Source organism: Trichoplusia ni, chromosome 22 (genome assembly GCF_003590095.1).
Source record: "Trichoplusia ni isolate ovarian cell line Hi5 chromosome 22, tn1, whole genome shotgun sequence".
Lineage (NCBI taxonomy): Eukaryota > Metazoa > Arthropoda > Insecta > Lepidoptera > Noctuidae > Trichoplusia > Trichoplusia ni.
The window spans coordinates 435,061-450,999 of NC_039499.1; the positions used below are offsets into that span (position 1 = coordinate 435,061).

General features: G+C 35.0%; 1 protein-coding gene across 8 annotated transcripts in view; it reads left to right on the plus strand.

Moving 5' to 3' along the window:
- The window catches only part of LOC113504419 (phosphatase and actin regulator 4B), a 48,626-nt gene that overhangs the window by 5,769 nt on the left and 26,918 nt on the right, over positions 1-15,939 (plus strand). For 7 of the 8 annotated variants that reach the window (XM_026886683.1, XM_026886684.1, XM_026886688.1 and 4 more), the window contains 2 exons: positions 13,289-13,456; positions 13,847-13,945. In XM_026886683.1, the coding sequence (XP_026742484.1) occupies positions 13,289-13,456; positions 13,847-13,945 (267 nt within the window). Of the gene's footprint in view, positions 1-5,047; positions 5,805-13,288; positions 13,457-13,846; positions 13,946-15,939 lie in introns of those variants that run through there. The other variant, XM_026886687.1, reaches the window with a different exon arrangement.

The window sequence follows — 15,939 nt, forward strand, 5'->3', positions numbered from 1 at the left end:
CTCGAGCAAGACACTTGAAATGTAATTAACAACCATATGATTATTTAGATTACATGCGACTCGTAAATTCTTCCGTTAGTCTTGGTTCTGATTTTAGTATTCGTGAACCAGGGTAGCAAAAGTTCATAACGCTTTGCCATTCTACCTGTCTACCAGTTTGACTTACCTACTTCATAAAACGCCGGTAGGCAAAGTGGAAACCATAAATTTGTTAGGGCGTCTGGTAGGTGGGGGAGCGTTTATTAGCAGCCGAGGGAACTCGGTAAATTAATGACGAAATAGGCTAATCAAACATAACGTTTGACCACAAACCGTTTAAACTCGAGTTACATTACTCAAATATTTGTTTGCGATTTGTTTGTCTCTGTATTTGTTGTTTTCGCAGGGAATAACGCTGTCCCTTCTTTTGTTGACTTAACGGTTCAAAGTCCATGATTCATACATCTATGTACTATAAAACATAGTTTATCAAAAAATTAAACCCTTACACTATTGGTTACGAACTATTTAAATGAAAACTATTACAACTTAACATATAAAAGAATCTTATGTTAGTTGACATTTCACTAATATCTGAAAATAGATTATTATCAGTTCTTTTGGGACACATATTATCAACTGTGTAGTCTGTGTATAATCAAACAAAGTGAAGAAGTGTAATGTAAGGAATTTCCGGACAGAAATTCAAAGCCGTTCAGAGTAATTACTTTGCCCAACCAGGTAATCGAATCTAATACAATCGTCAGGTAACCATCATAGTGATTGAAAATTGATATTGTGAATCATAACAAAGGTATTTTATTATAACGCCTTCTGACTCACATTCTGTTAACAATTATACGTAGTACATTTAAATCATGCATAGATTTTCCACCGCGATATGTATTGTGACTTGCGACATAGGTTTCAAGTCAAGTGCCGTGTGTAACGTGTTAGTCAAACTCTTTGGTTCAGAGACAATAGATAACTAGAGATGTAGCCTACAAGAGTTGCAATCTAAGGAAAAACATCGTTCCATTTTAAAATACCGTAAAGCATTTTTTTCGCATCTGGTCACACACGTTTTGTAGTTTATTGATTTCATGCACGAAGCTGCAAATGGCATCGAAGAAAGTCAAGAAAGATGTATGGAATATATGGTTTGATAATAACAGAAAGCAGATAATACATTTAACATTAAATCAGTGTCGATGGGTAGGTATCTTATAATGAACTCGATAAAAATAGATTTAAGATATATAACGGCTACAGATGTTGCAAAGGAAAGGGGATCGCCGAGCATTGAGCGGAAACGGAAGGAAACTAAATAAAGAAATAACGGAAATGTTTTCTCAAAAATAGGTCATAATAAGCTTAATATAAAACGATACAGACGCGATAACAAAAGTCGTTGTAGCAGAACTTTTCCTGGAAGTTTTTAAGAATACCATTTTCAACATTTCTTTCGGAAAAGATTGGACGGTATAGGCGGCCTTTATAAACAAAGTGATTGTATCTATGGGCGTACCAATGAAGTGACCTACTTATCATTAATTCAATTAATTATTAAGTGTCCATTCATTAATATTCTTTGTGACCGCCTCTTCAGTTCAAAATGTCAGTGCCCAGGTTCTCATTTTTGTGAAATTTTCCTTCTTATTTTTCTTGTGGGCGCTGTATGTCATTATATTATTAATCAATTAAACTCTGTCTGTTTGATAAATATTAGATATAGTAGATTAACAATGTAAAAGTTTGCAATTAACCTTATGCTCGTGTAAATTGTCATAAATTAAGAAAAGTTTATTATAAAAAGTTTTTAATGTATGTATTGTCACAATCTTTATTCAAAGTGATTTAAAAAGCATCCTGTTCTCGAAGATGCACCATATACTAAGTTATAAGCTGGTTAGTTTACGTTATAATAATAAAATTCTAGACTCCATTAATTTTATAACTGTAAAGCAGGTGTCACTAGCAGCAGACACCTGTTCTCATGTACTCTACATATATAGTTATTGTTTTACCTTGTAGTGCCACGTTGATATAGGTTTATTTTTAATTTTCTTTCACAACGGTTGAAGTGATGAGCCATCGTGTGATGAATGAAGAACCATCGATACAAAAATCTTTGGCCAGCCTGTTGTTCTGGTGGAAACCTGATTGGTATATTGGATATTCGTGGGTTTGAATCCTTTCCTGTACGTATGTATGATGTTTGGACGATATTTTTTTCCAGTGCTTAGGTGTAACATATAATATATATGTATGTACATGTTAAGAAATATATAAGTATGGTAAATAGTTGTCTAGTGTTAATAATACCAAGTTATAGAAACCCTTTTTAAAAAAAAGCTATTCCTTAATATTTGTGTCTCGGGGGTTTCGCAAAAGTTCAAATCACGTGCACAAAGGCACCCAGACTCAGAACAAAGATTCGTTGATCACAGAAGTGCTTATCCTACGCGGGGATCGAACCCGCGAAGCAAGCTTTGCTTTGTTTGAGACTAGATGGCGTTGCTTTAAAGTTAGTTACGTGCAAATATAAATAAATTATAATTAATATCAAAATCTTTTACATGTCATACTTTTGAGCGCGATAAAGTCGACGTTTGCTAAACTGATTACAATGAAAAGAAATGTCAAAACAACTTCGTTCAACGTCATTTCGTTTCTTCATTTTTAGCTAATAGCCATTGTCAAAATCCTATTAACTGGAGCACCATACTGTTTGTTTTAAACAGTTTTGCATGACAGATGGTTGCACACAGCGCTTGCAAAGTTTGTAATTGATGCAAGTAAAAACGAAGCAACCTTGGACTGATTTATTATAGCAAAAGAACCGGCATGCTTTTCAGTCCCTCATTTGTTAGGGTGACCCATTTCTTTAAAAATACATTATTAACTGTCTTTCATACGCCAGCTAATGGAATGACATGTACTTAGTGAACATTTTCAATTTATTTAACTGTGTTTATTGATAAATGTATCCAATATTCAATTTTAATATAAGACGAGTGAGCATATTTGTATGTCTGTTATAATGGTATAATAAATAATTCCCACTGCTTCCAGTACAGGGAAGGTTTAAGCATTGATCACCACACTAGCTTCCGATTTCTAATTCCCATATTTGGAATCAAGGAATCCGCGATTTTGTCCTTCATCCCTTGTCAGTGGTAAGATAAGTTGTAAGGGATCTTATACTTTATACCTTAAAAAAGTCAAGAAAATACATAACTTGAAAACACCACATAGGTATTTGCCTTTGTTGGGCATCGATCCTGCACCTTGGTGCATGTAAATCCGTACATGGAACGAAAAGGCCAAGGCTGATTATGTTTGTTGCTTAATTAAAAACAAACGACTAGATCAAAGTTGATAAGTTAGACATAGGTGAAGCTGAAAATTAATTATTGTTTAATTTTGGCATGCAAAAAATCGTTTTCCCTTAAAATGAGCAAGAGACATTATATCGGATAAACACCGTTGAATGTACCAAGTACAAGTAGGAAAAACGAAACCACGTACGTTTCGTATGAAGCCTATAAGTTACATACACATACCTCTTCAACTAAGTAAATAAATATTGTTTACGTAAAAGGGTGGAGCGTACCATAATAAATTGGATTAAGTGAGTTCCAATATGCTGGTTAAACGACCTCACAATCGATTATATTGTGTACGCCTTGCCGGCGAAGTATACAGTGTGTACAACAAACATAATATGTACGCCCGTCGTCGTCTGCAAAACGAGGAGCCTACTACCACCTTTTAAAACAGGATAATCGCAGTTGTGGAAAAGGGACGCTGCCCTACGCTGTGTAGCTCGCTGTCACTCTTCCACTAATGCAGTATTTTATTTCAAGATGTGGTGGTAGGCCTCCACTATAATTATTCCACCATATTCTTTGTCGACTTACGAGTTTTCGAGGGACACTTGCTGCTAAGGTCCGGTTAAGGCCGAGTCCTCTTTTTGGTTTTGTTGAACAAGACATCGCAGCGGTTTAATTAACTAATGTGTAACGAATATATTTTAGATTTTCTATCAATCGTTGTAGCTATAAAAGTAATACTGTGATGCTAAATATACGGTAATTAATGCCAGTAAATTGAAAATTATGTAAAAGGTTATATCATTAATAGAAAATGATATAATCTTTGGGGGTTTAAAAATTATAGGTGACCCACGCAAAAAGAGGGGTGCCTCACGTTTGACGTGTTGTTAACTTTCTCTTGTATGTATATCATAATTTGTTTATATATTATCCTAAGAATAAGTCGATCTCCATTTTGTCAAGTTTCCATGACCGACCATTAGGTTTTGAACTATCCTTAAACGGTTAAGTACGCAAATAATATATGCAGTGGCTAACGATGTAGTTTAAATTCAAAGGGAACAACTTCTAAGTACCTACGTGATAGTGCAGACAAATTGCAGGAAGTGGAATTGATGGTTTGATTATGTTTACGGCGACTTGTGTAATCAGATGTGGTATCCCATTTATGTATGGGCTGTAGGAAGATATATTATGTGAACCTCACTCGCATAGCTCAAACGTAGTTTGAATAGTTTATAATATGCTTTCGCCGATATTCTTACTTAAATCTTGAGATGAAAGATATTAGCCAAATATTAGCTCTACACAGTATTGTCACCGCGATAAATCTGTTTTCGGATTTTAAATTACGAATGCCAATGCATTGACATGAAATAGCTGCGAAAATATATTTCCTTGTATAATCAAGGTGATGAATATCACTAAAGTATGTATAATGAAAATGAGGCTGTTTTTATGTAGATTATTATGTGTGCCTCATACTAACACATACTAGTTATATGTTCATACATTGAAGTCATCAAGTTTATCTCTTGTGTATTTTGATTTAATGCTCACACATATTTGAAATAGTTATCTCGACAGTTAGTCGCTACGATGTTATTTTGTCTTATTATTGAAAGTACTATTATATATGTAGTTAACACATATTTTATTAAATTATAACTAGAATACCTAGACTGTAAGCAAACTATTATAAAATGTCTCTAATTTAGCTGCACAATAATAAAAACAACCTTGAACTCAAAACGACTCTACAATAAATGCTTCATGTTGTTGTACACTTAAAGGATGAAGAGGCATGTAAAACTTGAGTACCAAACAACAATTATAATTTATTTATTTATGTCGGCGTAGTCAGTATCTGCGTACAAATGTTACAATACAAATAGAGCAAAACATTCATAATTCTGGCGGGAGTGGCAGACACCGCGCGCCATCACGACGTACCGTAGTTCGTTGTCGGCCGGCTGTGTCTGTGTTAGTTAAAGTGTCGGCGGCGGCGCGGTGCGGCGCGGCAGAGATACTCGCCAGCCGTCTCGCTACGACTACAGCCCGGAGAGGCGAGTCGAGTGCATTGCAACATGCAGGAGGGACAGAGGCAGGCAGGCGGGCCCCCACTCTACCCCGCGTTACCGGCCGCCCGCACGCCAGTTTGCCGTTGAGCGTCTCTAGCGGCGCAGGCATTTCGCAATGGAAACGTCGTAGTCGGCGTTGTTCGCGTCGGTTTCACATCTCGTGTGGCTTTGTTTAGTGTTCATTGACAGTGTAATTGGTGTTCTTACCATAGTGAAGATGCCGCCAGTGCGACATGGCGACGCGTAGTTGACATGTCGCTGAGCGCGCCCGTCCAGGCGGTGCGCGGGACTAGGACCAACAGCCTCGACCAACTCGATTTTCAGGAGCGCAGGCAACTGATTGCGAGCTCGTTATCTCTTACTGATTTCTTACATGTCGGGGCAAAGGAGGTGGCAGCAGTCGCCGGTCAGTTCCCCTTCCCTTTTGTCTCTTCAATGTACGCCCAGGCACATTCCTAACAATAGCTTTGCGAAATTAAAACTACGTGCATAACACAGCATTGTACACATACTCACGCCCGTCTTACATGGAATTTGGTATGAAAAATGTTATTCTGCTTTTTATGTCTCTGCGTGTATGGGTAACAAAAAATCGGAGTTGTTATTATGGTTGTTGAAACTAATAGTGTAGAACTAAGAGGAAAAAAATTGATGATACTGTCATCAATCTACGCTCAGAGATGGTTCTTTTTTAATTATGGTAAACTGAACCTATACCTGGCTCTCACAATAATAAAACTTGAAAACCCTTTTTAAATGGTACATTGTTCAATAAGCGCAGGTATTGCGATTGTGATTGCTTGATTGATTGCAAAAGAGCTAGAAAGAGAGTTTCATTTCGACATCAAAAACGTAATCATAATAACGCTAGCTGATTCAATTAATATTAAACCGAGTAGTTGCAAATGGTAAATAAATAGCCTTACTGAAATATGCTTTAGTATACTAATCGACAGGCATGTTACCAAAAAAGCTGAACCTTTAAAATTTGTCCCGTTTTTTATAACGAAATTCAATCTCCAACATCACAATAATACAAGTCGAGGTGTTTAAACTCTGATTCCGACAGAGAATAATATTATTATTGGCATCACGCTACCTGCAGGAGTGGTTTGGGTTAGTTTCGAGTCACGTCAACCTACAATACCCGCCTATTTTCATTAGCACGCGCGTGACATATTTTATTACGTGAATTTAATATGAATAATAATATAATTATTATTTATTTATTTATTTATTTATTTATTTATTTAATAATCACACTTATATCATGAGATTATGAGATTATTTATTAAAATAACAATTTATATCATTTTCCGTACATATATTTCCCGTTTTTATTTCCTATTTCAATGTCCACGATTTTAATACTTTCAATTGTTTTTAGCTCTCCACTAGGCTTAGAAGTAAGCTCTGAATAAGGTAGTAGGTGAAGTTATCTGATTTAACCTTAAGTTCGAACTTGGAAATCATGCCACAGAGGCAAGTATAAAGGTCATTCTTAAGGTTGTATAGCATTAATCTTATTTGATGCTTGTAATTTAAAATCTATCAAAGTATGGATTGAGTGATGTAAAACGAAAAATATATAGAAATTAGAATCGACTAAAAAACAAAAGCCATGTTTGTGATGTAGAGTCGATTTTTATGGTGATACTGTCTTATATGAGACGAGATTTAATATATACAGTGCACTGTTTGTTTCTTCAGATAAGTACTATGTTTTATGGTCTAAGACGAACACAAAAGACGTAAGATGAGAGTCTGATTTTACTCACGTTTTCTTATAGCTCTATGTATCTCAACGTGGTACATGTATAGAAAGTGAAAACGCTAATATTGCAAACATTTCTAAGAAACAAACTGTATTTTCGAGTTGCTATGTTACATGAGCTTGACTTACGAAGATTCGTACACGTGACACACGTTTCTAAGTCATTTCGTATAATACACTACGGCTCTACAAAATTTTAAAACCAAAGTAATCCGTTTACCTTAGTTGTCTCGTCTGTATACTAATCCACGTAAACGTGCCTATCGAATACGCGTATAATACGTTTAGTCATTTAAATTTGTTGTGTACTATTTGGAACATAATTACAATAATAATAGCTGTTTGAATACAAAATGAGTTCGCAATCTGGTGTTTGTAAATTTGTTCCGTACAACATATGAATTGGTTTAACACATTTATTATTGTTCTATTATTAAATTTTTTATCTCTACCACTATAAATGAGAATTATAAAATACTTATCGAAGTATGGATAAGTACCTCTATAGTAAAATTTTACGTTTACATTTAGGACATAATCGCCAAATCTAACGCATCGTTGACAAAATGTCGAACTGAAGAATTTGTTTATAATCCGATCTGGTGTAAGATTCAATAACTTTCTAAAAAAACTATTGTTAACTATTCACCGAGCGCGACATACATTCTGTTTTTGTTGGCAGGTAGATATAAAAAAAGATTACGGGACCCCAAAAATAGGTTCCACGTTTACTTTATCCGCCAAGTTTTTGTGTAAACACAACTTGTCACTATTTCCATAAAAGTTAGAGGATTGTTACCTCTGCATAGTACGTATATACATATATTAGTGATTATCTGTGTCGTATTATTCACAGCTCGATGATGTCACACGGCTGCTCTCGTGTGATGCCCGTTTACCAATATAACAGTATTTTTAAAATGACTTTTAGGATGCTTCGTAAACACAAAGAGATTCTTTGTTTGTCACAAAACACGTAAATGACTTCTGTGACTTTGACACCATCTAATATACATGATCGTTACGTTAATTGGCGGAATTTACACCTATCATCTATCGAATACCTAAATAATAATACGAATACTTTGGTTTCTCACCATTTTCCGGAGCTTGTAATTTCTCTACAGTTTATGCGAATAGCATTTCTGCCTATCTACGTCCCAGTTAGCTTACACTAATTGAATTCAAAGTTGACATTTATTTACTGATGAACCAACAGCAATATTCAAAACCCAATTTATCAGGACGCGCCTGTACTAATTCATATTGAATTATTTGCATTCCTGGCGGAGAGTGCTTTATTTTAGCGATATTCGCAATCAAAAGGTCAATGAGTATATCATTATACTGAGTTTCGCGCAGCAAATGTGGTTACTAGCGAATATAATATCATGGGAAAGTCTGTGAGGATGTATTGCTGTTTCGTTGTTACATTTTTGCGCAAAAACTACTGAATTATTTTTGTACAGAACTTTAATCTTACATAGCAGATAGCTAAAAGTTCCACCAATATAAAAACAAAAATATTGAAATGAAATTGCAAAGGAAGTCCCAGCTGCCAGTTTAATATAAATGTAATAACGCAAGTACACATGTTCGATGGTAGTTTTCTGCAGGTCTTAACTAATGTGCCTTTGTTACTGCAGGTGACACTCGACAAGCATATTAACTACGGTATTCGTTACGCAAAGGTGCCATTGAATCATTGCAAGTATGATTGAATGTTTGTACACTCCCGTATTGTTCCAATGCCATAACTGCACTTATACTATAAACTGTTAGAATTATTAGCCACCTTGTCGCATGTCGTTAACATAATTGGAAGCATCGCCGTTTACACAGATTACAATCAGATATTCATTATAGAGAAAAACTGACTCACTAATGATGTTTGCTGCTTAATTGTTTTAAAAACAATTTTAAGCATGTAATTTAAAAGTTGTTCGAAGATGCAGTACAATGAATATTTAAAGCACTGTATAGGAAAACAGTAAACATTAGAACATGTGTTTGCCTCGGTTCCTAAAACATGTTAATATATCATTCTATTACATCTATTATAGTAAATGAAAATGAAAGTAGTACTGACATGGTCCAGAGCATTTACAAAATGCGGTTGTATATGCCACGATTAACGGTAGATTTAGAGAACCCTTTGTTTTTTAAATGTAATGGAAAATTGTAGAGTCGGATCTACTTTATGGACATTATGACAGTACTTGTAATCATCATGAAATCATTGTACAAATATCACATTTTAAGTGCTCTGTTTATCACTTATCTTGAAGATTTTTGTCATGGTGTTGATATGTGATCTTTCAGTACTGTTTGTAGATTCGAGTAATTTCTGAACTACGATTATGAAATTTTGTCAACAACAATGTTTGTTTAACTCATAGTAACAGGCCAAGATGTCATAGTTTTCGTAATATTAGTTTTGTTGTAGAAACTTCATAAATTTCAATATCTTAGTCTTGCAATGGATTCAAATTGAAGTACGAATCTATGAATTCATATTAATTTACAGTAAGTAAAAATGCCATTGTTAAAACCCGTCATGAGTTATCTGTGTGATCGATCATAAATAACAGTCGAGGTCTTAGAAGGTAAGGACCTCAAATCTTTCAACAATGTGAGGACACAAGGTGCGTTGGTGGACTCCATCAATTGTAGTGGGCGAGTCGCCGTCACGAACCGGTGACTCACGTTTAGCAAATTAAATAATATACATCACACCCATAACTACATTGCTTGCCGTTTTAGTCGCTTCCCAAAATAGTATAGCAATACAAATCCCAAATTGAAAACTAAAATAATTTTGTAATTAAACACCATGTACATAAAAGGAATATAGTTAATGACTATAATTAAAACTTGTTTAGTATTCTCGTTTGCAAATGCGCTTAGGTTGTTACACGTCATGTTGATTTATTTTATGGTGTATATTAATACAAAATATCGCTGCGGAGATCATACATAAACACCGTTCTTCATAAGGATACCTTTAAACGTTCCGTTAATCTGAACCAGGTAAGCCGATGATAATAAAATCAAGTCAGAATAACAAAGGCATTATAAATAATGTTGGGTTCTTGCAAAGTGAGTGAGTGTGATTCACAGTCGCGAAAATCGGTCATACATACTTCAGTTGAGGGTGCCCGATAGACCGATACATATGTAATTTCATTTTGGACGATATTAATTGTAAAACAGACATGTCATCTGTTAAACCGCGCGCTTGTCCTAAACAATTAACATATTTTCTTCTTATCGACCATATTTTAAAATGTCCTATTTGTCCGTAAATTAATGGAAGCTCACAAAAAATTAAGAGGTGGCCAATGCCCTATACTTACATGTGTAATAGATCTTACTGGATGTGGATAGAATGGAGCATAGAATCTAGATGGTTTTTATACCGTAGGATATTTATTATCCTGATCAATCTGCGAGTCGGGAAATACGCGATAGGGAACGTGGGGCGCCGCGAACTAGTGAATAATGCGGTCAAATCTATTTTGATTTCTTTTTAATGGACTGATAAAGCTAAATCCGAAAAGTTTTTTTCTATTTTTGCGCTGCGTAACTGGCACTCATGATAATTTCAACCGTACAGAAATTTAAAGTATTTTGTATGTTTGTCCTTGGGTTTATCGTTTTGCGTGTTATTTAGAACTCGGAAAAAATGTGATTCACGTTCAAATTATGCGACTACAGATCATATCTAATAGACTATTTGTGTAGTGCTTCGTAGTAATTTGCTTTAAATAAAAAATATACCGGCCATCGTATTTGTTCGTTACATCCCGTCTATTTTCATCTTTAAAGATGAAATGACAGACATACCGGTTCACCTTGATTACTCAACTGGTTTTAAACGCGAGCGAACCTTACTAGTTGTAGTTCTAAATTTGGTTCCTAGTTCGAGTTCTGCCCATGGGAAAACAATGTCTAGAAGTTAGTAAATAGTGTAAATACCAGTTTCCCTTGACCTGATAATATTTGCTTTAACGTACTCAAATAAACTGATCCTTGTAACAACAAAACGTTTACTAAGGCTTTACTTAAATTAGTCGTCTTATTTATGGTGTAGTGTTGTTTGTGGTATTTTAGTTAAATGTTAGACGTGTAGATAATTTGCCTTTATTGTTGATAACGTAATGACAGCATTAAAATAAGAAATGGCTCTTATCGGTGGACTAAATTCTTTTGACAAATATTTAAGATAGATATCACGTTCAAAATATTCTTGGTACCTAGTTTTATTAATAGATCTGACGTTCCGAGTATTCTGTACGATAGAAAATTCTTTCTTTTCGTGGAAGTTGTGACCTGAGTAGGTATTGTTGATATTATCCAGAGGTGAAGGTGGGTTACAACCTTGCCAGAAAACCACTATTCATGTTTTCAAGTATAAAAAAGGAAAAGTGTGGGTTTTCTTGGAAAACATATATTTTTGGAACAAATAGTTCAATTAAACCATACGACCGCCTGTTTTAGAAGAAAAAAATTCTTTAAAAACCGCTCAAGTATGAGCCGGATTCGCGAGACTGAGGGTTCCGTATGAATAAAAATTTAATGTATTTGCATTTTACTTTTTCCTGTAGGTTTTTATTCCCTTCCCTTCCTCGAAAATTGGCGGCATAAACGGCTTTATCTTCCGATCGAGTTCAATTAGAAGTTTGATATTTTCACAGCTTTAAAGGACAAAAGACTTGAGTATAGTATTGTAGAAGTTCAGCTTCCCTGAGAAAAAGGAGACATACGAAACCCTAAAAATCAATAAGAATAAAAAAGGCTGTACAAAATTAATGTATTTGCACACCTTACATTGGCAGCTGATGAGTTAATACACCACAAAGTTTTAAAATAGTTGCAACATTATTATGATAGCCTCAAGTGATCAACTTATTCAGTACAAGTTTTTGTACTGTATTTCTTGGAAAATTTAAGTTGAATTCGACTTCACTACAGACACCAGCCGCATATCAATGACTTGGTCCTATAGTTTGTTATGCATACCTCGTAAGCCCTGCCTTTCTCGTGATCATCCTGTTTCTTCATTATTCTCACAAGAATTAAGATTTTACGTAGTGAATTAAATCTGCCAAAATCTAGACTACAACCTTTATAGTATATTTAAACTATTTTGTCAGTCAGAATCTAATTGGCTGTCTAAAAATTAACTACTGCGGAACAAATGCTACTAGAGTACAATTGTATAAAATGTATAGATTTGTGGTCTTGGCAACGTCGGGGAAATTTCTCTTTTGTAGGTATACTTAGTTCTCCTTCGTATTGTGTTGTGATAGGCGCGGACAGTTCGTAACAATAGACTCTCGACATAATGGGGCCATTGATTGTGTGGATGTATGAATGTGTGAGTACTATTTGAACCGATCTTGCTGGTACCTATATTGTATCAACGATGTGTCTCTCGGTTTATTATTTGTGACTCGAAGGGAGGTTTAATTATTTCGACCTACATCACTGTAACCAAAGTTGATGCGCTTTCAGCTCTGACTGATGTTGTTATCAATAAGTTACTCGGAATAAACAAATGAATGAAGATTTTACACCTTTTATAATTGTATCGTATCGGTAGATGTTCATTCTCGGTGAGTAAGAGAGATGCTGCTCTATGAAAGTATTGCGCTCTCACGCTTCAACAACCATAGTATTATTACTTTATTTCGTGATGGTAAACCCTCTAAACTCTCATACTCTCCTTGTATATTGTATTGTATTCTAATACGTACGTATATTTACGAACAAGCAATAAAGGAAGAAAAAAAAGTTTCAAATGAAGCACTCACAACCTTATACACACCCAAAGATTAATCATATTGTTATCTAATTAAGAGCAAAAAATCTTAAAGCCGCCTGTTCGCACAGCTGCCTGCTAAATAAGATTATAAAGTTCAGTGACATACTTTTAACCTACATACATTTAGTTAATTTTGAAACTCTACATTATTCAGATAAGCGGAACAGTCTAGAGAGGTCCGTTTATCCGCGAACCGTATTGTTTGTATACTGTGCAGTATATTTTGTAGATTAAAATAAAAAAATGCGAAGTGTTCTCTGAGATTAAAGTGTACTCTTTCTTGTTGCAGCTAAAAAACAAAATGGCTCGGCTGTACGCACGAACAGTTTGGGGTCGGGCGCGCGCACACCTCCGGCTGAGCGACCCAAGTCGAAGTTCTCAGCCTTTGGTAGACTTTTTAAGCCGTGGAAGTGGAAACGGAAAAAGAAATCAGAAAAATTCGAAGCTGCTTCTAGAAGTAAGTTCACAATACTGAATAAAACATTGCCGACTGAATCAGTCAGGTAAAAAGATAACGAATAATTAAATTTAAAACGACGTATTTTTATTATCGCCGTCACATTTTAATGCCTACACATATTATCGATTCGAAGTTCCTGAAAACTATTTACATTAAAATGCTACTAAAAATTCCATTGATGACATATTACTGGGAGCTGTTAAAGGCGACGTCGGTCATTAAAAGAGTTTATGATAGTTCATAGTTTAAAACGACCGCCACGTAGTTGTTGAATTACTAAAACTTCAGTACTCTGTCGAGGTGGCCAAAAATATCCATAGTATTAAAAGCAACTAAAATTCCTTGATTAATTTCATCTTAATAACTCGTTGTTTTTTCTGTTTGCAGCCTTAGAAAGGAAGATATCCGTCCGAGCGAATAGAGATGAGTTGGTGCAGAAAGGTATCCTCTTACCAGAGAGCCCGGTCACACCCGTACCCGAAGTGGGTAAGTTACAAAACAAACACAAATAAAATACGGGAATATTTAATTCTGTCGACCAATGAAAACAGACTGCGAGACAGTGGAAACAGACTCAGGGTCATTGTGAAGAGAGAACACGTTTAAAAAAAGAACGCTAAACGTCGCGAGAATAAGTGTGAAACAAAATCGATCGTTATAATCGAACAATCTTTGTATCAATTGTAGTCATGTTTCTTTAGTACACACTACACGCTTCGCTAATTGTAAGACTTTCATGACCTGTGATTGTTCATAATCGGCAAAAAAGATAACAAACATACATCGATTTGCTTATGAATGTCTGTGTAACAGGATAACGATTGTCTCATAAATTGTCTGTTTTCCTTGATATGTGGCTGCTAACAAAACCTACTTGGCTACTTAAGGAAACTATTGAATACTCTTTTTATAAAGGTAATTTACAATGAATCACTGGCAAGCAAAAGAATACACGATTAAGTAATTATAAAGAAAAAATATGTTAGTCGGAATCTTGGGATCATAAATTATACAGCAGTTATAGGTTTTAAAGTAATGAATGCTGGCGTGGAGAAATGACGTGGAAAAATAACACTTGAATCATATTATTATGCCTATGCTGTGATAGTTGTACAAGTCCTTAGCCAGTGATGCCCTTGCTTTCGGATGGGTAATCATTACCTAATTGACTCTACTGGCGGAAGGGTATGACAGACCTTACTGACTAAAACCTACTCACAATTCTTCCATTGCTCTTTGCGTACCGGAGCTGCGGTAAACGTAGCCTTTGGAGAATCCCACTGGCCTGGAATATGTCAGCACTAATGAGCGCTAATGATAACTAGTGATGCCCTAGAGTTGACATCAGACCTTCTATTTGGTGTTCAAGGATGGTGTTTGGCTCTGAAAAAAGAGAATTAGCGAACTTCAGACATTATTATATAACATTTACAAAACATGTTTTCGGGAAGTGAAACATAAGTGTTTATTAGATAAAATATTAAAATACGTGTCCTCAGTACTTAGTAATATCGACGCTTAATATTCTATTATCTCATTATTTTTAGATATATTAAGTACTTTGTTATACAACATTTGATTACCACTCGCTTATCGCTATCAATATCTATTGATTTCCCATTGATGATGTACATTGCGATATTTATACTGCGCTACTGAATCGAGTGCAAAACGTTTATGAAACACGTGCTCATTACACATACATAATACTCGGTATGTAGGTAAAAATGAAAAGCGTTTATATACATATTTGTGTTAGGATGTTATATTTGCTAGGAGATTTCTGTTCATTGTCAATAAATTAAAAAGCTTTCGAATAATATTTCTGTTAATGCCTGTTATCGGTTAGAGTCTGTATATTAACTAGGGTCCAAATTTATTTGTCTTTTGTATTATCAATATATCAACCCCATAGTTTGTCACTACTTCAAGTTGCAATGTTTGTCAGTTTGAGATGTTTTAGAGAGCGATCTCAGGATGTACTTTACCGATTATGGAAATTCGCTTACTAAGAAAAAGCCATGTTATTTGTAACTGTCATATTTTATACTTCAGTTCGCAAAATGAAACCAAAGCGAGTACGACTAGTATAGAATACAACTATTAATTTTCAGATAGCATTCTTGTTATAGATTATTCACGCGCTCAGCAGTATCAATCAAATTATATTGGTTTGATTTACCGGTCCCGACCTACGTTACGGTCAATCATAGTAGCAGGTCGTAAATGTCAGCTCCTAAATACTGGTTTGCTAACACACAGCTGCAATCAAACATCATAAACGATTACCTATCGCTATAAACAACCGCTTGGTTTTTATAGTTGTTCAGACGAAATGCAATATACTGTATTCGAAAACAATTTGTCTACATTTGTATGACATTCCCATTGTTTATTGAGTGCCCATTGTTGACAGGCAAGAAGTAAATCATATTATTATCTTTTACTATGTTATAAAACACGTGTTGTTGTACATTTGT